The sequence below is a fragment of the Ischnura elegans genome, chromosome 12 (assembly GCF_921293095.1).
Source record: "Ischnura elegans chromosome 12, ioIscEleg1.1, whole genome shotgun sequence".
In the NCBI taxonomy this organism is placed as follows: Eukaryota; Metazoa; Arthropoda; class Insecta; order Odonata; family Coenagrionidae; genus Ischnura; species Ischnura elegans.
In genome coordinates this window covers 82,806,199-82,828,630 of record NC_060257.1, presented here as the reverse complement: position 1 = coordinate 82,828,630, position 22,432 = coordinate 82,806,199, and the positions used below count along the sequence as shown (strand labels likewise).

Below are 22,432 nucleotides of genomic sequence, written 5' to 3'. Positions count from 1 at the left end.
ATTTTTGTTGTTGCGGTACCATATTTTTTCTAGCCTCTTAGAGGCCACAACAAGGCTGGATCCAGGATTTTTATCATAGGGTGGGGAGGGGGACGTAAAGACCTGATAGGCAAACGGTCTTCTCATATTTGAGATTAAAAACAACTTACAGCAATTAGCATACGAAATATTCTCTTTATTTCAATTTGAAAGTTATTAATATGAGATTAAAAGATTGAGGCTCCATAATACACATAACAAAAGAAATGCAATGATAGCAGTTATAAAAACCTTGTCTATTTTTTAAGAGTCTAGGGGGGGGGGGGGGGCACGTGACCCTCTGCCCCTCCCCTAAATCTGCCGATGGGCCGCATGTGGCTGGGCAGATTTCATTCCTAAGTTGCTGCACAGAGTGAAGAAAGGGACACAGCTGGAAATCTGGGAGCAGTTGGAAATTTTGAAAAATTGTGAAGAGGAAGGAATAAACGATCATTAACGACCACCTTTACACTCCCACCTCGTAGACATTCCACTATTACACCCCGAAAAATCCCTTTGACGTGAAACCTGATTGGTCCGGACATTCCTCCTTTTTAGATGTTCATCCGGTGTCCAAGTGGATTTTTTAATAATAGGAAAATGCTCTCCTTTTTGGAAATCATGATTATTCATGTAGTAAATCTGTTGATAGCCATTCAGAACCAGTCAAAATTTCTGAATGTGAATTTCTTCAGCATACCGGGGCACAATACAAATTCAGAAATGGTATTTTCTCTAACTTCATCTCAGTGGACTACTGAGAGAAACAAATTAAACATTGCCTCAGTTTAAAAATATCAGAAAGAGTTTGGTTATAAATGCAAAAATTGTTAGAAAAAATTAGATCCACAGAAAATTATACAAAATCCTAGTGCTAATAAATCTTTATTTGATCCATTGAGGGGTCATCAGGGAACCAATTAAGGTGCCAACAAAAGGTTTTAATTACTCTCGGTTTATTCGTCCATTCCGTACAACATACCAACCAAGACCCTCCCCTGTTCTCGAGTTTGCTTCACTGGTGCTCAGCATGAATATGTGACTTCCCCGTTGGCCATCGCTCATTCCTCTTTTTCACCTCTTGGAATCTGGTCACCTTAGTCAAAACTACGCCCCATTCCTAACCATTCCCCACCAGTGGTTTTGGGGGATAAAATCCTCCAGATCACAGAGAAATTTCTAAGTTTAATCTATTTTACTTAATTGGATTGATATTACTTATAGAATAGTGTAAGGATTAATAAAATTTCCTTCAGAAAGCCATAAAACTCACCATTTTGAAGCATTTATCTTAAAATTCATCTAATTGTAAAAATCAAAGTTGTCATTTTACATTATTGGATGAACGTCAATTATAGAATAGTGCAAGGATAAAAAAAATTCTTTCAGAAAGCCATAAAATTCACCATTTTGAACCATTCATCTTAAAATTCCACAATTTATTGATATCGCACCTTCCGCTTACCCTGACGGGTCTTCCATACCCCCAGGCCCCAAGTATTAGTTGCACTTAAAGCCCCCCCTAGACTTAATTCCTAGTTGCACCCCTGTTTCCCGCCCCCCTATCGCATTCCTTTTCACTTTCCCCTTACTTTACCCCCACCACACCTCCTACCATAACCACCACCCTAACTATTATATATAACCAAGAACCAATATGTCTTGTACTACTCGTCTTGAAAATGATACAGTGCATTGAAACTACTGTTGGCGTAAAAATGATATGCCCCTGTACTCTGCAAATTTTATCTAGGCTTCAGTGAATGCTGAATAACACGTCATTTTAAAGGAAATTTTATTCTTAATTCTAATGTATATTTTGTTTTATGAAGAATCAAAAAATGTAGACACACCAAGGCAATAAATGACTCCGCACACCATAAAATTAGACATTTTGTCAACTTCATGACTTTTGTTACTCAACCTAGGGAAAACTACCACGTTTACAGCATTCATCTTCCACAATAAGTTGCAAACATCACTTTAAATTAATGAAATGGCTTTTGCATATTTTTATAATGCATATTTTGTTGTTGATTAATGAAAATGTTGTAAAAATCAAAGCCGTCATTTTTCCTAGCTTATACACCCCGCACTTAAAATTCCACTTCGAAGCCAAAATCACGGAAAAAAATTCTTCACCATTAAGTTAATACCACTTAAAAATTGGAGTCAAGGAACTGAGCCCACATGCCTGAGTAAAATACAGCATAATATCCTATTCAAAGTCATTTATTATAGAGTATTAGTATCAGTACATTGTTTACAAAAGAAAATATTACAGATGATACTGCCTTTACACATGCAGCTCATTATAATTTATGAACATTTATTAACCAGAATCAATAGAGATACAGGTTCGGTAAACATACATCAGCACATACTGAAAATAGAGTAACAAACAGATATTGACAATTGGTTGTAGGCGTGGAACTCAAACTACAAGGATATTTGTCTTTATCAGAAATTTATATTTTACATATTAACTTGCCTCAAAATAAATGCAAGATCGTGCATATTGATGGATGTTCTTCTCAGAGTAAACATAAAAAACTACACAATGTTACAGTAAAAACAATAATTTGGATCATAAGTTTTGAGAACCATTTATTATCACATTACCTCTCCCTTTAAATGTCAAATTCCTTATCAGGACCCTACAGGCACGGATGTCCAAAACTAGACTAATCAGCTTCTAGGGACTGGACAATTTTCTACAAGTGGCAAAAGGAAGGAATTTACATCCTGTAAATATATGATACTTACTACCTTCATGATGACCTAATATTATCCTCCAAATATAGTCTTTTCACTTAGGAAATCAGTAAAAAGATATGGTGAACATAGTAAGGAATCCATTCTCTCAAATGTTCACAAGATAAATATACATGTGCTTGAACTGATTACTTCTACCCTTCAGTGAGTTCTTTAAAATTTGAAAAATTTAACTCTTAATGCATCCAAGTAGGAATATATATTGTTTAATTGGTGGTATTCCATTGTTTAATAATGGACAAACTGTTATAATGATATAATCCCTTTACAACCAAATTTTATAAATATTGTGCTAGAGATTACTTCACCAAAACTGTATCAACAAACAGGGATTCCATCATTCAATATTTGCATATTCCAAATATAGATTATGTGCAATCAAGGTTACCAAATAGACAGGCAAATTACAATGTCTGTGTGTTTTGATTCTTTAAAATACTGTGATACCTTGTCATTATAGGCCAACACAAATATATATCAGTATCTTTCCTTGAGAAATGTTAGACAGCATTTTCACTTTCCACATTTGACATCCCTCACCACACTAAAAAATAAATAACTTTCATTCCAAACTCAAATGAGTTAATCATATTGTTAAGATCATACACAATTTTAAATATAAAATTACACAGTGGCGGCACTTTTCATTAGACAATGGGAGTTTCGACTGATGACATGCCATTTCCCAAAACTGTATAGGGCAAAAGCCACATGGTTATACAAGTTTACCTTAAAACTACTGTCTAAGGATACATTTTTCTTCCATTGGAACTTACATTATAAAATTTGCATTACATTACAAAATAGCTGGCCCTGCACTTTTAGGAATAAGCATAAGAACCTTTATACAGAATTAGAAACATTTCAGCTAAAAGATGCACAAACAAGTACAGAATATGGAAAATGGAACAGTAGTTTAGCCAAAATAATTTTCCATGGCACATAATCCATAATGATTTCAACATTTTATGTACAATACATATATTTTTAAAGATGGATTCCAAGGAAATAAGAGTTCACATCAAAATTTTCAAAAATTTTGAAACTACTTCAAAGAAATAATGTAAAAAACTCAATATCAACAAGGCTCAATACTCATGATCAGTTCTTGGTAGCCAAAACAAAAGTTGCTATACACAAAAAATGATATCCGATTGTAAATGAACCAATTAAAAAAACCTCTGTCAGTTAGCAAAGTCTTGGCAGCAAATGGGCTGCCTTTCCCATTGAGATAAATGAAATAGTGGATGATGGATGTGGTTGAATGGCAGTGATAATTCACATTAGACAAAATATAGCTTCCGATTAAAAAGCAATAAATGCAAGAGTCATGAATGAAACGACAAAAACTACTATAAAATTTCAAAAAGACAATATAAGTGAGCATTTCATAGAATGAATGTACTGAACAACACCAAAAAAACTCCAAACTGTAGGTTTTACAATAATTATGTCAAATTTAAGCATACCATTGTCAGGAATTTCAATTAATAAACAATTAAAATCCACATGAATATGCTAAAATAAGGTGGCTGTTTAAAAAGATCAATAGAAGAGACATTGCCACTGCAGTACCCATGAATTCATCCAAGTTTGACAAAAGTTATTCAGGAGACGTTCCAACAAATAAATCAACCCTATACAAAATTACTTATAAAGAGATAAAATTGATCACAGTGAGGCCTTTGGAGTCATTAGGTATTCATTTCCAAGAACATAATGTACACAAAAAATAGTACAGCAAACGTTTAACTTGTGATTCATTTTAAAGTAATTGTAAGTTAATAAATATATACTTTGTTGATATACCAATTTCTAAAATTATGCTTGTTAACTCTTCCAACAGTAATATCTGTTATAATAAACTTATGACTTTCTAAAAGTTATAGAAAAATTGTTAAATCACTTTCCATTTATCGCTATCATGGAAGAGTTAGTCAATGCCATTTCCAAGGAACAGACTGGTGTCTTCAAATGGCATGGCTAACTCATAAGACTTAACTTTCTCATGGTTGCGCTGCTAATCAGCAAAAAAGCTTAATGTGCTTAGGTTATCTGTATATTTTGATATCTAAAATCTCTTTGGTTTAAAAGCCTGAGTAATAACCTTTCCTAATTTGAAATCACCAACACACACTTATTCATTCAAGCACTCTTCATTCACACTCAATGATTCATTCTTCCAAACTTGAAAGTTCAATACTCCATATAATGGATTACCTTTTGATCTAAATACTAATGGAATTGACAAGTTGACAATGATTCTAAAGTGGACACTGAGTTGAACGACAAGATGTTAATGCCTATCAAACTCTATCAAACCAAAAAGATTGTGTCCCTCAAGTTAATCGCATGAGTTCCTCATGTTCCCAAGAGATTTGATGATTTCAGTCTTTATGAAATAATTCTCTCCTCTTTCCCTCCAATAGATCACTTCATTCACAACTTTCAAAGTTGGATACACAAAAACATCGATCACTCTTTCACATGCATATTTACAATAGCAAAAGTTTCCTGCGGTAAAAATTCTTCAAGGTATGGGCCCAAGGGCTTCACTTCCTCATCTTATCCCAATAAATATCTGTACATGCAATCACTTCCACAAAGAGGAGTTCTTTCAAAGGTTATAGAAAGAAATAACAAGGGATCTCATCATACGAAACATGCAAGAAAAGATAATGACACAAGGTTCAAATATGACAATATATGAAAAGTCCACGTCATACAGAGCCCCACACAGAGAACTAAAGAAACGACTCTGCATTCAAAGAACTGACCATGAGCACCACACCAAACCGATACAACCACATAAATGGACGCAGATTAAGTCAACCCCCTAGAGACAATCCCGTAAGCGGTCAACAACTCGTCGCACACTCCCTCCTTCCTCTTCCTCCTCCGTCGTTTCGGTCAAAAACACTTTGATAAGCCCAATTCAAGCCACCAACAAAGATGATGGTGATGACGCTTCACTCTTTCGGGGACACTGGATCTCTCTTGCAGAAGACATCTCAGACAGAAGTCTCAGGTCCTGTAAATGTAGCTGCACGGTGCATGCTGAGGTCCAGATTCAGGCCCATTGCCTTGTGGTAAGGCGTGGCGGGAGGGGACCAGAGTGGGCGAAGGAGAGGAGGAGGGGGGAGACGGAGAGGACGACGGCGGTGGCGACGGGGATGAGGCCGAAGATGAGGAGGAGACGGGCGAGGGGGACGACCCCGCCAGGGGATGACCACCTCCGACCCCACACCTCCCCCCACTCTGACCCCTTACCCTCCCACCTGTAGCTGCGCCTCCACTTTGCCGTTGTCTCTGCCCCCTAGCTGCTGTATCTCCGGTCCCCTCTGCCTCTCAGAGGTAGACTTTCTTCACGCTGCGGGCAGTTCCAAAGCCGTCACCGATACCTGCTCTGTGACCACCGCCTCCGACGCCGCCTCCGCGGTGCGCAGTGCCGAACGAGTCCCCTTGGTGGCTGCGAAGGGTGCCGAAGTTGTCCCGCCCTCGCTGGTGAGCGTAGGGGTCCCTGGGGGGTGGAGGCGTGTAATTGTCGGCAAACTGGAAGAGGGTCTCCGCGGGGGGAGCGTTGGCATGGGCTTTCCTCAAGGTGCTCTTGGGTGACGATGCCAAGGGCTTGTTGGCAGAGGGGATGAGGACTGGTTCCGCATACGTCACTTCTTCTTGAGGCAAAAGCTTTGGTTCGGGGGCCATCCGACTGCAAGAACAAGAAAATTATTGAGATTTGTAAAACTGTTAACAGTAAGTAAAACAACAATCAGACCAGTTCTTTAATATGGGGCAGAGATGTGGATATGTACTTGAGAAACAAGCAGAAAGGAAACCATGTAATAACATTCGAAAACAAGATCATGAGAAAAATGTTTGGACCTAGCAAAGAAGGTGACACATGTAGAGTTAAATCCAACCAAGATATAAGTAACATCTATAAATCTCCTCACATTATAGCTGAAGCTAAAAGCAGAAGATTAAGGTGGAATACCAGTAATCCATGAATATCTAAACAAGACTCGAATTTTAAAAAGATAGTCAATACGTGAATTTATACCAAAGTATTTGCAAAACAATCAGTCCATATTCAATCTGAATTACTCTTTGTGTTTTCTCAAATACTGAATGAAACAATGCATTTTATAGCCTTTTGGCATCAACAGGAACAAAATTGGGTTAGCCTTTCACTATCACTATAACCACTATAGGAAATGGAAAATGATAGAGTGTGGATCAAAAAAGGGTAAAGGGCGATGATGAGGGTGTTTTGAGAAAGGAGGTGGCGGTTATGACATGAACTTGATCACATTGGCTTGCAGATAGTATAACTGAGTCTTTGAACCACATAAAAATGTTAAGCATAACATCATATTTACTCTACAATCACCTTAAAGATACCTAAGAATCATTTAATGCTTACCCAATCCCTTTGATATTTTAAACTAAGCAAGAGCAGCTGCAATTCCAATCAACCATTAGAACACATTGAAAACCTAACTTTAGAAATATGTAAGTCAAATTGATAATCAGAAATGCCTCTCTGAATGCCTACAGTCACCAGCATACTGTTATACCTTTTATGTAATATGTACTTCACAAAACATCCTCAATCTCAAAATATACATTGACAATTTCCTTGGTATCCACATCAATATGCACAAATGCTCAAAAATTGCCCACCGAATCAAACCCACTTATCTACGAGCCCAACAATACAAATGCACTCAGCTGGCAGTAGCCGGAGCATAAACACTCACCTCCAATTCCCCAAGCTTCGGAGGTGAGCATTTGTGCACCGGCTACTGCCAGCTGAGCGCATTCGTATTGTTGGACTACTAGATGAGTGGATTTGATTCAGTGGGTGGTTGTTGAAAGTTTGTGCAGTGGAGGTATCCACATTATCAATACCATTCTCAGAGACTTTCCATAATCCCTAAAAAGACATGCCTCCACATAGAAGACATCAAATTCTGATGCAATTTCCTGATTTCAGTATGGTATGGTTTTTGGAGGAGGCGACTGAGAGCTAAGGTCATTTTTACTGTAAGGGAAGGGTTTGGGAGGAAGAGTGGAGGGAAACCTGGCGTTGGCATTAGCCTGCTCTTAACAAAAGGTGCCATGAGGATCACGGCTTAATGTCCCAACCAACAGGCATAGTGCTGTATATGATGTGCCCACTAAAAAGTAAGAAGAGATCAGGCAGTCTCTAAAAAATCTCTGCCACTGCCGGGATTAGAAGCTGGACCCACAGGGTGGGAAGCTTAGTAGTACTCTTGCCACCACACCAACTCATTACCCCACTCTGATTTCTTTCCGATTTTCGATAAAATTATAAGGAATGAATAACAAGTTAAAAGTGTTTTTTTTTTAAAGACATAGGATTGACTTGTATTATTAACCCTTATACTGCCTGCCCACTCCGGGTGGGATGTACGAAAACTGCCAAGGCTATTTACAGGAATTTGCAACATTTCAGATTTTAAAATTTTTCATCTACTTAATTTTATTTAATACATCTAGATTTTTCCCAATACTTAAGATATATTTATATCTTATAACCATAGATAGATTAAGGGGGTTTACTCAAATTACAGCCATTGAAAAGGCCACAATCACGAAAAAAAAGTCAAATAAGTCAGGCCGATAAATTGGCCTCTGGCAGTTTTCGCTCAACCAGCTAGGCCCGATATATCAGCCCAGTGGCAGTATAAAGGTTAAAAACACCTCAAGCTTCGAAGTAGACTACTTAAAATAAACGTCACCCATGGTCAGAAAAATCTTGATCTGACATCACTGATGTCCCAGAGGCACCAAAATAAAGGTTGTCCACTTTAAAATTAGGGATTGATCATATATATCGCATCCTCATAATCACCTCTCGAAAACCCAACAGGCAATTGCTCTTTCTCTCCATCTCTCAGTCAAAGGAATATACACAGTGAAATAAAATTGTGAAGTACAATATTTAAAGAAAGTGACTATATTCTATTGAGTGAAAATAAATTACCTGTTAACATTCTGCCTTTGCTCGAAGTACTCATACTCAGTGTCCGGATATGGGAGGTTGTCTTCTTCCTCCTTGTGACACTTTCTCCCACAGAGGTAGCCGGACACAAAACCCACTACTAATGCGGCCAATGAACCAGCTACCACAGCTATGGCCAGAGTCTCAACTGTATACTGAGGAAGTGGACTGTCTGCTGCACTCACTTCAGGACCTGATAAACATTATGAAATTTACATGTATGAATATTATTAATTAATAGTAGGGGGCGTAACTTAGTGGAAATCCATAATCGTAGGATTAGAAGGAATAATAACTTTGCTATTTCCACGCGGTAAATAGCAGATAATAAACCAAATAAATAGCAAATAAATTACCATGTGGAAATAGCAAAGTTATTATTCCTTCTATTCCTATGCATGAATATTATACTCTTTACACAGAGCTATAAAAATACTTACAATAAAAATTTAACAAGGTTAAAACTAGCGATGGATTGATATGAGAAATTGCAGATATGTAAACCTTACTAAGTAGTGAGCAGGTGCAGTAAATTTTGAAAACATTTTTCCCTTCCTAAAAATATTGTCAGTAATAATATTACTTCACTTCGACAAACCGGAGATGGCAGTAAAGAAATCTGAGTGGGTATTCTACCTGACTCGCCCTTTAAAATAATCAATTAACCGCATGAAGACGAGTGATATGCCAATTAATTTTTAATCAGTTCATCATCAACAATATTAATGAGCACGTATTGAATCAGCCTCTACTCATTTCCCTTTCCCAGTGCGTTTGCTTGAGTTTATTGGGAGACTAGATACCTTCCAAAAAGGTGATGGTTTCGCCATGCATATAGTAGTTTTTTTTTTTTACAATAATAGCATTGGGATTTTATGATTACACAAAGTACAAGCTGCCTTGGACCAGGAAAACTAAGGCAAATGTATAAGTTGAAATACTGCCACATTTACCAGAACAATATTGTTCCATAGAATGGTTTTGTGGGCAAGAAACTTATGAGGGGAGCTATGAAAGATAGAAAAAGCATTAGCATTGGGTATCGGTAATTGAAAAACATAATATGTTGCAAAGACAAATAAATAAGGTCAGCTTCACATCAGATTAGCTTAAAATAGTGACGATAAAATTTAATCATAGCCAAATTGCTTAACTATTATTCTTAACAAAAGATAAGAATTATAATTTGTCTAATTTCTCTCAGAAATGTAAACTAGGTATAAAAAAATATTCTCAACATGCAGTACAGATGACATGATAACCTCCTGCTTTTATCCGGTTTCAAACTGGTATGGAAAGACATGACGTATTGACAAGGAGACCAAGAGAATGATACATTTTGTACAAATTCAACAAATAACTCCATAGGGTAGTGAGGTAATCCCGTTTCTTTCAGGGGTATAGGACAATTGGGTAGGCAGACTATGTGGTTTTAGAAGGAATGAATTTTAACGTAGAATATCTGTAAAAATCAGGTAAAATTTGAGAGAAGCTGAGACCTTAAGATTTGCCTTTCAGCAGCCCCCAATTGATCAATTTAAAGCAAGCACGGAAATTGGAGGGTAAAAGATGAAGACAACGGCATGATGGGACTGGGAGGAGCAACACTACAATCAAATGATTTTATAAAGGAACTTACACTGCCTTACAGTCTAACTTACAAATATATATGGAAAAGGAAGTTACATTCACAAGTATTTAATAAAAGGGTTATTTTATATGAAAACTATACTTGGAAATGGTACATGGAGGGAGAAAACTCAAGTGATACCATCACATGAGTAAAAACTCAGTAGAGAAAAAGAACAAAAATGAAAAAAGGAGGTTTAGAGAGAATCATTTCAGGTGGTATGGTTAATGGATCGAGAAAATGCAGTCACCAAATTGCCTAAGAAAACATGAGCCACTTCCAGCGAGGGATGTTTCCAAAACATTTCAGTAATAATAAATTGAAATAACTGATTGAAATATTTCTTGTAATTCATACATCCTCGATGCATAAACATGATGCAATTTGGACATTTGTCTATTTGCTTGGCATTTATTTATCAACAGCCAGTCAACAGTATGTAATAAATACACCAAAGGATGAAGTTCGCCATGAAAAAAAATTCGTAGTGAAATGAAATTCGTCATCGCAGACCAACGACAAAATAAGGGTTTTTCACCCTGACAGTGGTTTAGTAAGCACGACCCTCGCTACATGTGCCACAGGGTGGACTTGTGACGTCAACATCTTGTTTGGTAAAATCCATCCCAAAGTTCGCTCTGAGAATATGGCTTGGTGGTGGAACTGGTTAACACACCTGACCGGCAATCGGGAGATCCGGGTTTGAATCCCGGCTAAGTCAAATATTTTTTCATGGCAAACTTCATCCTTCGGTGTATTTATTAACTTTGCACCCGTGCGCGTGACTGCATACGAAGTCACTTGTTCCTGCAGTGCTTTTAGTATATATAATAAATATTCACACTGGTACGTCTTCCTCACTAATTTGATAGGACTATAAAACCATATCACCAATTCGTAAAAGGAAATTTAAATTCACCTTCAACAGTGTGCCCCTCCTCATTCTGCATGATATTTATCACTTCACCTGATGGGACATCTTTTCCCACACGCCCACCATCGTGATTGAATGATTTTGGGTACGTAGATAGACCTCCAGTGATGACATCTTTTCCAGGCTTGGCTGTAAAAAATAAGCAATGATTAGAATTAGAAAATAGTAAAATTGAAATGTTCAATAGGCTACTTAAAAATTCTTTCTTGTCAAAACAATTTGAATAATTTTGATAGTAATTACATCCAATAAATAAAAATATACCTACATGAAATTGTGATGAAATTCAAATTGATAAGTTTAAAAGTATAATGAGGTCAGTATGTAAAAACCTAGTTCTTCCATACTTATCTTGAATGTTTCACATGACATAAAATATAAAATACTGAAAAACTTTATGGCACATTAGGTTCAGTACAGAACTTAATTAAGATTTAATTATATTTAACTTCAAAATATTTGATGGATACTTCTCAACCAGCTGAGAAAGTTACTTGACCAATATTACATGCATTATTCGAATGAGGATGCATTTCTTTGGAAAGAGTGAAACAAATAAGAAATCCAAACTCACAAGCTGGACATGATGAATGAACTCCTGTAGAGATGCTTTGGTAGAAATTTTTCTCTTCGTTCCATCTCGATGCTCCAACTGCTCGACACTTCTGATTTTGTTTGTCCCAGGCACAGTATGGATCTTGCAGTGCAACACACTCACTAAATTATGAAAGAGAAAAAATTTCAATCAGGAAGAAAAGGTAAAAAATGCTTTTCATGATTGGTTTTCTCGAAGAAAAAATTTCCAGACAGTGTGCCCTTGGAAAAAACCTTATTGTGCTTTTAAATTTTTATGATTAAGTTTTATGGCTGTAAAGTTGAAAGGAAAAGTCATGGGGTGAAGAAATAAGGAGATATTATAATTTGTATGCCATTGAGGAAAAAGAACATAAATTTTCTGGAGGTTTCATGAAAAATAAGAATCAATTAACACGTTGCGTACCAGGATATTTAAATTCCTAGGAATTCTGGGTGGAGGTATTGAGATTGGAAATATATGCCTATTAAGGCGTAATGTCTTTGGTTTAAACATGGTTAAAAAGCTAATGTTTAGAATATAACTTTACCCAATCAAACGTTATGATGCATCGATTAATTATGAATAACGAACAACAACTGAAAACGTACTAACGAATACGTATTGTACGCTTTAAAATTGTTTAGGTTGATGCACCTAAATGATGAGAATCTTCGTCATCTGTCAGGAATGTTCAGGAAAAAAATGACGAGAATTCTCGCCATCCGTACACAACGTGTTAAGGATGTCATCAAACTCAATCCGTAACATTTTAAAGTAATAGGGCAAATAAATACATGGCACGCATTCTCTTCAACATGGGACATAACAAAGACAGAACTTGTATGCATGCCAAATGAAAATCAGGCGGTAAAAGCTGTAAGAATGAATGCCTTACCTGCAGGAGAGGATCTTGTCTGAGTAACATCGATGCAAGCGCAGAGACTGAACTTCATGATCAGATACGACAACAAGCCGACCATCTTGCACCGAACCCCTTGTTTCACGCACAACTTTCAAGTTTCTTATAGGCACATTTGGTGGGAACACCTGAATCTCCTCAATGACCACAGGGTTCACTTGCTTCACAGTATCAGCCGAGTCAGCATTGACTGCTTTTATCACCTTCCCATTATCTGAATGGAAATTAATTTTTAATTAATATAGATTTAATGAATGTGAATGAATATCACAAGTGAAATGATAGAAACATTTGCCACACAATGCGAATGATAATGGTAGTCCAAACACACAATAGTAACACTGAAAAAATACTTTTATTTTATGCACTACTTTATGCCACCATACTCATTGGAGTTCACGGGATAAAATTTATGTCCAACAATATTTAAAAGCTCTTCGTTAATGTCATAGATAAAATAAGATGATAAAGATTGCTTACCAGTTCCAATAAAAAGAACATCATATGTGTTTCCTCCAGGGGTTTTGATTTGGGGGTCCACTGCAATTTGAGTGAATCTGTAACTAAAATTAAAAATGTTTGCTAAAAATAACTCTGCAAGGAATTAATTTATATAGCTATAAAACCTAAAATAGCCCTATTTTCACTTTTGTTTAAGCAAATTTACGTAAGCACAGAACGTAAAGCACGCTAAGCAATATCATACCTCATTTTTTTCAAGAACTAACTTTAAGATGTAACCATTTTCTGGTAATTAATTAAAGTAAAGAAATTGAGGTTATTTGTTGAATATAAGGAAGTTCAAAAAGACGGATTTGTATTTTTTTGTAAATGAAGGAATTTATCAACTTTCAAGTAACATGACCAAAAGGATCAAAGTATCGACATGAAAGTATTTACTAAAATATCAAAGCCAAAAATGTACACATTTAATCATTGTGTTGCAGAAAGTTTCAAGAGCTAATTTGTTTCATAATAAACCAATTTTGATCATAGAAGAAATTTACAGAGTGAAGTCTTCAAACAACTCAGGTTATAATATAAAGTGCAACATTCAGGTCAGATGAGTAATTAAAACTAACCTGAAGATAACATTTGAGGTAAAAGCTGTTCTTATCTACCTAGTTCATAAAGCCATTGTCTAGAAGTCTAACACTTATAAGCAACATCATAAGTCTCATTAATAAATGAAGTAACGACATTTGAATAGGTTTTAAGAAAAATTTTCTTGAAAATAAAGAAGATAGGCAGTGGTTGGATAATTCTAACATCAATGGATGAAATACAGTAAAACCTCTTTACATTGTAATAGATGGGACCAAAATTTGGGCAATTTGATGTATGGAGGTTCACTATAGAGAGGTTTTAGTGATATGCACCATTTTTTCATATCCTTTGGAAATGAAAGGCACTAGCTACTGTCTTTTAAACCATTATATTCATGCGTTTAAATAAACATGCATGCATTGGTGAACATATATTTATTATTTAACGATAACACAAAGCGAATGCTATCGCGTAATTTTTACCATGATTCAAGAGAAAACGATGTGATCTCTCTTAATTCAACAGTCACTTAAAATGATTAGGATATTTGAATACCTTTTTTCTTATTTACTGTTAGGTATGCTCTTGTATGAAACAAAATGGCCACAACTAATGATTAACTTGAAAATTACAGCATATTAAAGGTGTATAAGAAAAAAAAAGTGTGAAGCCTTTATCGCTGATAATTTCATTCCATGTACGTAATCGCAGCTGCGTTAATGGTCTCTAGTAGTCTCGGTACAATTTGCGGAGGTAGTTAGGCTGTCTCGGAGGTATCTCCTTGTTATGATAAGTGGAGGTTTTATGAGATAAAGAGGTTCACTACAAAGAGGTTTGCCTATAAATTTACATAACCGTAGGTTTAGGATGTAAAGAGGTTCACTACATAGAGGTTTTACTGTATCGACAAATATTACTTACTGAAAACTTGTCCTAATAACAATAGGTTCACCAAAGAGAGACGGAACAGATTCATCCATCAATGAATGCGTCTTGATGAAGTTCAGGGTGAGATCTGGAAGAGTTCTTGAGTCGTTGACACACTGGCCAGGTCGTGGGTCTGGGACCTGAAGTGAATGAAAACAAAAATTTAATGATGAAATATCATAACTAGGGATGGTAGGATCGGATATCTCGAATCCAAATATCCGCGGATATTGCCCTTCATCGGATACATCGGATCCGCCCGTCCATCAGCCTGTGCCTCTGTTGTTTTTTTTCCGAAATAACACGGACCATAAATCATTGTCTTCGTTAAGGGGGGGTCCAAAACCAGGGGGGGAAATTTTTAAACAACAGGGTACACAGCAGAGGGTTTCAAACTAATTTTAACACCCTTCATAATCGGAAAAAACTTCATTTTTCAAAATCTATTGTAAATTCATGATTTTTAAATATTTTGTTTCCTTTTATGAAGGAAAATACTTGAATAATTACTTCGTTTAATAATAGGAATTTGAAAATGCATTTGGATCCAAAAATATCCGATCTGAAAGATCCGGCTCCGAAAATCAAGGATCCGATCCGAATCCGGATTCGAAAAAAATCCTGGATCCATCCATCCCTAATCATAACAGATACAAAGCAAATATTTTCTTAAGCATTCATATGATATGCCAACAAAAATAATGACAGGCATTGGATGGTCTCTCCTCAGGCTTTGACAACACGTATGCAAGAGATAAAAAGTGTTTATTCCACATGATAAATTAGCAATTATACATAGAGACTTAGAATAATCAACCATCCAAAACACTAGTCATAGAGTAGTGAAATTAACCTACTTACAACGAGATGGCAATCAAACCATACAATGTCATCATAATTAATAGAGTAAAAATGAATTACAGTTGAGGACCTCAAATCCAGAAAGCTTGGAGCCAAAGGGTTTCTGGATTTATGGTCTTCTGTGCAAATGCTTACACATTTTGTTAATTGATTAATTTATAAATGCATTTAGGCTTTTGTGCACAATATTTGAGATCCCTACGTGTCCCTGCCTAGGTTGCTAGCGTACGTTCATGGCGTGTTCCCACTCCTACCAGAACAAGGCTCGGAGAGTGGCGCCTTGAGGCGTCAAGTCGAAACACTACGCAGAGGAATTTTCAAACGTTCCGGGATACTGGTTTTCCGGGGTTTCTGGATTCCGGATTTGAAGTCCTCAACTGTACATAGCTTCTGTTATGATTACATAAAATGCAAATAATTTTGTGACTTCAATGCGAGAAGTACTTTTTTACAAAATAACTACGGTGGAGTGAAAGAAAGTTCACACAATATTGCACACAATAAGGAGAATGGAGATTTCCGCAGTGTCATCACGACAGCAACCTACTCGGTATTAACTTGAAATGAAGAAGTTCAATATAGTACACAATAATATACCTTGATGCTCTGAACTGGAAGCCAGTTGGAATTCAGAGCCGCCTGCTCTTTAAATGCTCCTTCAAATGTATCTGATATATCTTGCAAAGAGAAAGCACACACTGCTGAACCACTGATGCTGTTCGGAGGAGTGGTAAACACTGCATATATCACTTGAGCCGTTTGTCCCCCATACACTCCTTCAATGAGTTCTGTGGTTGATTCTGAAATGATAAAAATAGTGATTACAATTAGGTGCAATTATGCCGTCCCATCATATAAATAAATCATCATAGTGGGAAGGGGATGCTGACAATAGTGTTAAGAGGGTAGATAAGGTAATAAGTAGAGATGTGAGAAAATCACAAATGCTATAAATGCAATATAGATGCAATGTGTTCAAATAAATGTGACATAGATGCGATGACTGGACTTTTATGATATTTTTACGCAAATTTGCCTTTTCAACGGCAAAATTCGTACATTTTGTGCCGAGCGCAGTTTAAATGCTCCGCCGACACTCACCGTTTAAAGCGTTTGAGCAACTGGCAAGCTGCTATTAGGCTGGGACTCAGGCTATATGGCCGCGAACTACAAGTGGGCGCGGGCAAGCTACACCTCCGCCACTATATGTCTCATTCCTTATTTTATTATTGTTCTACAACATAATTATTTAAAATATTCTGTATTTTGTCATATATGTAGCTGTGTTTCACCACATTTCATCGTCATCTACCTCATTATGAAAATAAAAAATAGACGCTACAAAATGTGATAAACTTATTGAAAGTGCGATAAAATAAAAATGAAAGTGTGATTTTCACGTATCTCTAGTAATAAGCTTAGGTAAATGAGGGAGAGGAAGGAAGAGAATAGGATTCTTAGATAGAATGAAGGGGTGTGGGCCTTGCAGTGAATTGAAGAAGGAAGCGGTATAAGGAAGGGGAGGCTACCAGAATGCTTCTTAAGGTACTCCATGGAAACCTAACTTAAGGTAGTTTGAGGGAAAAATCAATCATCTTAGAATTCTATGATTTTTATCTCATTGCAAAGAAAAAGTCTTGATCTTTCCAATGATATCATAATATACACCCCTTACCGGGCAAAATTCAGAGAAATTTTGTGTGTAAAGAGAAGCCGATTTACATGGCATAGATATGTAGGAGCCATGCGCTTTGGCGGCAGAATTGATTTAAAAAGAAGTATTTCTCGTTCATAGAAATCGACAAAAAACTAATTGAGTGCGGTAAATTTCATTTCTGAAGTTTTGGTCCCATTAAATTTACAGGTCAACAGTAGTATAATTAAAGTATTAAAAAAAAACTTTTTGTCGAACAGGCATTTCCTGCCGACGACTGAATGCCGGAAGATTCGGTTTGGCAACGCTTAATAAAAATTAAATGTAAACAAACATGATCGCATACGAATACATACAAGAAATAAGCATTAATGGAGATAATTGATTGCGTACAAGTTTAGTGTATGTACTGAATTTCCATATTGTCACAGTAGATTCCAAGTACAAAAATTACTTCGTGGTGGACATTGGGAAGTGAAATATGAGATTAATGAAATTCGCGATTCCTGATACTATTTGGGCTGCTGTAAACTTCGAATGACGAGATTTCTTATGTGTACGTATATATGATTTGGCATGCTTTGGGTGGAAAGATATAACCGATTTTACGCACACTTAAGTTGTCTGCATATTTAATTTTACAAGTACGATTCTCCATCCGCATTAATCAACTTGCTATCTGCGATGAATATTTTGATAATAATCATAAAAAAAACTACTTAGAGTCATTTAACAAGAGCATGAAAGGTTGATTTTTAAGTTTTGTACACAAACGGTGTTGTCTGGAGATAAAATTGGGAGTATTGAAACCACTTCACGTGAAATAAAAAGAAATAATACACCACAATGTCTACTAGGCTAAAATTTTGCAAGCAAAGGACAAAATTGGTTCTAAACAACATACGTATTTCATTGAAGTGGAATGGGAATTCTCCTTGTACTGAGCAATTTAGCCTGGCCTTCAAGAATGACGTCCAGCGATTCCTGAATCGATGAGGCCCACCCCTGTCCATCTTGCATACCCTGGCTACCCTGGAGTAAACAGACTGCAAAGACAGAATGAAAATAATTAACATTGTATCTCAAAAACCTCTAACGTACAGAAAAATCAAATAACAGATTTATCAAATTAAAATGCAGACCAAAAATGGTCAACCCATACTCATAGGTTACTCAGAGTCACTTAAAGAAGGATACATGCTTTTCCAGTATAGGATTAGCTTCTATTTATAAATAATGCTCACCTTCCCACAGTTTATATATTCAACAGCAGTCTCTCGGAAGAAGAAGAAAACAAAGTCTCCCATTGTCATTGAGCTCACAAAATTGGGGGCTAAAAAAGAGTGGAATAAAATTAAGATCCAAATATCATTGTAGAAATTAATATTACCAACAAAAGACAACTGATATGTCTTTTAATAATACTCTCTCCACACTATAATGCATGGAACTTCACACATATCAGAGATGCAACAAAAAATAAAGTTTGTGAGATAAATTTACACAAGAGGATGCTTAGTGAAAACTTTAACAAATAAATGGGTGTGAAAAGTACATCACAGTAAGAGTGAATTCCAGCTCATTCAATTCCTTTACGTTTATTCTAATTTACAACCAGTATAAGATTTGATACAAGTGATAAGATAAATACTTCAATTATATCATTGAACTTACCATTAAGACTCATTGAATCGTATTGTTCTGTTTGAAGAGGCCCACGGTAGATAATGGGATCCATACCAGAGAAATCAGCAACTGTACCAGTGTACAGATCACCATCTTTGCAAAGACAAGAAAGGACATTGAAAAATATATTCTCTCAAAGATTAATAAATTAATAGATGCTTTAATATTTACAGAAACATACCGTATCATTTCAGAGAAAGAAATATAAATCCTCTTTAAAAAGGCTATCCCACACAAATATATTAGCTTTACACAGAATGGCTTCATTTTGTAATCATAGGTAATAAAATACCAAGGTGCAATAAATGAAAACTATGTATTTACGGCAAAACTTGACATAAGGTCTTGGAATCACTGAACATAACATCATTGCTGATAGACTCTCCACAGGAAAGACATAACATTTAATTGGAAACAGAGTAACACAATATGCACGATTGTTAGCAGCCAATAACACATCCAGTAGATTTGACTTACCAACAAATACTGCGGTGCTGTTTTGCTGTGGATCATAGGGGCATAGCGCTTGACCTGCTTTCTCCTTTTCCACTGTATATGTTCCACTCTAAAATGGATTTAAAATAAAATAAAATTAATGCAAATTCAAATATGTAAGAGGTTTATTTCATAAAACCTCAACTCCTACAATTTTTAATGATACGCAATTTGCAAAATAAAAATTATAATTAAATTTTAAATTCAAATAATTGGCATAGCCTAAACAGTTTATTATGAATTTTAGCATGAAACTTACACTGAGATGCATAAAAAAGTACAATGAACCATGATTAAAATATCAAGTGATCGAAATGAGAGAGAAGTCAGATCAGTATTTCCATATGTACCAGGTTTACTGTGGTCAAGTTAAAATATAAACACCCACACATATTAATAGCAAAATATTTTTTGATCCATTGGTTACATATTTTTTCATTCATCCCCCAATACAATAAATGAAAATTTACATTTAAAAATTCCGGCAACACATACATATATCAAGATAGAGGCTAACGGATGTATGTAGTGGTATGAGTCTCTTTCTAAACAGCCTCAACAATATAAAAAAGGATAGTATAGCTTTACATGTTATATGTATATACTAAGAAGCTTGTTACCATCATGAGGGGAAATATTTTAAATATTTATATTTTGCTGATTAACTGGCTACAATTGCCATTACTAATCAAATAAATAATATATCATATAGAGCTGTGATGGTAGCCAAATACCTTACCCTAATATGACTGATGCTAGCTAGCACCATGTCGTTTTAGCGTATAGGTGGAAATAGTTTCTTTTTGGGTGATATCAAATTATTTTCTTATCTAACAGCCATCCATCAACACCATCAATGAAAATACTTAAAGCAACGTAAAATCAATTAAATATATATAAATTCAAAACATGGCCATAGAGTTGACTTCGTTCAAAAATTCTCTGAAACAGTAAAGACTTCTGGCATTAACTGACTAAAAAAGCTGGTAAAATAAGATGAGAATATTGAATCTGAATACATACTAAAACAGATAACCATGACAAAAAAAGCACTTAATCCACAGAAAAAGGAGTGGGAGAATTAAGGCTAGGGATTTCTCCCCTTGACAGCTCAAGGTGGGGTATATATTTCATAACACACCCTTGAGATGAAGATATAACTAAATCATCAAAAATGTGATTTAGTTCAGCGAAATTAAGTCATTGAAAAATTCAAGAAATATACACCACAAGTTACTGACATCAATTAACAGTATAAATATGGCATTAATTACCAGTATAGATAAACAAGATAGAATATACAAACCTGAACAGAGTACTCTCTGCAGATTGGCTTGAAGGAGTTAGTGCCACATATTAGGTATTTTCCTGGCGTACCAGTTTTTGTGATGATTCGGATGTAGTTTTGACAGTTTTCCTGAAAATAGATAGAATCAAATCAGAAAAAAATCTCAATATTTAAAAAAATTATGCATCCACACATTACATCATATTTTTACGGTAGTTCTCTTGGTATATTCTGCAGTAAAATCAGAAGTAAATATTTTGGCTGATAACAGTTATAAATATAACTGATAAATAATATTTTACACAGAAGCTTCATAATGAGAAATTAGGGCGGTAATAAAAAATAATCAAAAGCAATTACTAATGGTAAAACACCAATTGCCATTTCACAGAGCTGTTTCTAGTCATGCATTTGGGAAGCCAGGATACCTTTCTATAATGCATAGGACTGGTAGCCAACACCATTGAAATACCTTCCAAAGAAAATTTAGAATATTCTAAAAATTTATGCCACTTATTTGTGTATAATATAGTAACATATGCTAATTATAAACGGAAAGGTAACAATTTCATCACTTTATAACCACTTTATTGAGTATTTTTAACTATAGAAAAACAGGAAAAGGTTTTTGTAGTTTCTACATAAATTTGGATACGATCATTTAATTATTAAAACAGCGAATTCATCAAGTTTTAAATTACACGATTGAGACAAAGAAGGTGGATAAAATGGAGTCAGATTGAAAGAAAATTTCTAAATAAGGGAGAAGCTTCAATAGCGTTAACAGAGGTAAGTTGAGTATTTTTAACTATAGAAAAACAGGAAAAGGTTTTTGTAGTTTCTACATAAATTTGGATACGATCATTTAATTATTAAAACAGCGAATTCATCAAGTTTTAAATTACACGATTGAGACAAAGAAGGTGGATAAAATGGAGTCAGATTGAAAGAAAATTTCTAAATAAGGGAGAAGCTTCAATAGCGTTAACAGAGGTAAGTTTTCAGAGGCACTGACCCTAAATCCTATGCATCTTTAATAATTTATCAGCGCCTCAAATACGTCCCCTAAAAGTAAGATGTGCATCACAATAATGAAAGATAATATTAGGCTTCAGAACAATGAGTTTGATGAAGAAGTAGCAGCAAGTTTCAATCCAACCCTATGAATATATACTACACCTATAGATTCTATATATATGATGGCCATAATGTAATTATTTAAAGGTTTGAAGATGCTCTAATTATAACTTCAATTTCGTTAAATAGAAAAGGGTATGGAATTCTATTACGGGCCAACGGTCACCTTAGGTTCCACGAGTTTCAAAATGGCCTTCTCCACAAAACATGTTGAGACACCAAAACACCCATTACTAATACAATTATTACATGGCTATAACGAACAAATGCTAATTATAAACGGAAAAGTAAGAATTTCATCGCTTCTACGACATCAACATGCCGATCGGACTACTTCCCAACGCATACAGAAAAATTTGTTGGTTGGCGATATGTCTCCTGCGACTATACGATGCAACCATCACAACATTACAGTACACACGGGAGTATACGTTTCAGGATGTACGAGATTGTCCA

At 35.6% G+C, this 22,432-nt stretch overlaps 1 protein-coding gene across 1 annotated transcript in view; it reads right to left on the bottom strand.

The window, feature by feature from the left end:
* Positions 1-2,234: 2,234 nt before the first annotated feature.
* Positions 2,235-22,432, bottom strand: part of LOC124169861 (semaphorin-1A) — a 473,520-nt gene continuing 453,322 nt past the window's right edge. Inside the window, exons 6-18 of the mRNA XM_046548662.1 lie at positions 20,858-20,968; positions 19,534-19,621; positions 19,045-19,149; positions 18,615-18,703; positions 18,275-18,416; positions 16,314-16,516; positions 14,850-14,995; positions 13,362-13,444; positions 12,858-13,095; positions 11,960-12,102; positions 11,371-11,514; positions 8,804-9,014; positions 2,235-6,502 (exon numbers count right to left, since the gene is read on the bottom strand). Of these exons, the coding sequence (XP_046404618.1) occupies positions 6,142-6,502; positions 8,804-9,014; positions 11,371-11,514; positions 11,960-12,102; positions 12,858-13,095; positions 13,362-13,444; positions 14,850-14,995; positions 16,314-16,516; positions 18,275-18,416; positions 18,615-18,703; positions 19,045-19,149; positions 19,534-19,621; positions 20,858-20,968 (2,064 nt within the window). The 3' untranslated portion in view covers positions 2,235-6,141. The remainder of the gene's footprint in view (positions 6,503-8,803; positions 9,015-11,370; positions 11,515-11,959; positions 12,103-12,857; positions 13,096-13,361; positions 13,445-14,849; positions 14,996-16,313; positions 16,517-18,274; positions 18,417-18,614; positions 18,704-19,044; positions 19,150-19,533; positions 19,622-20,857; positions 20,969-22,432) is intronic.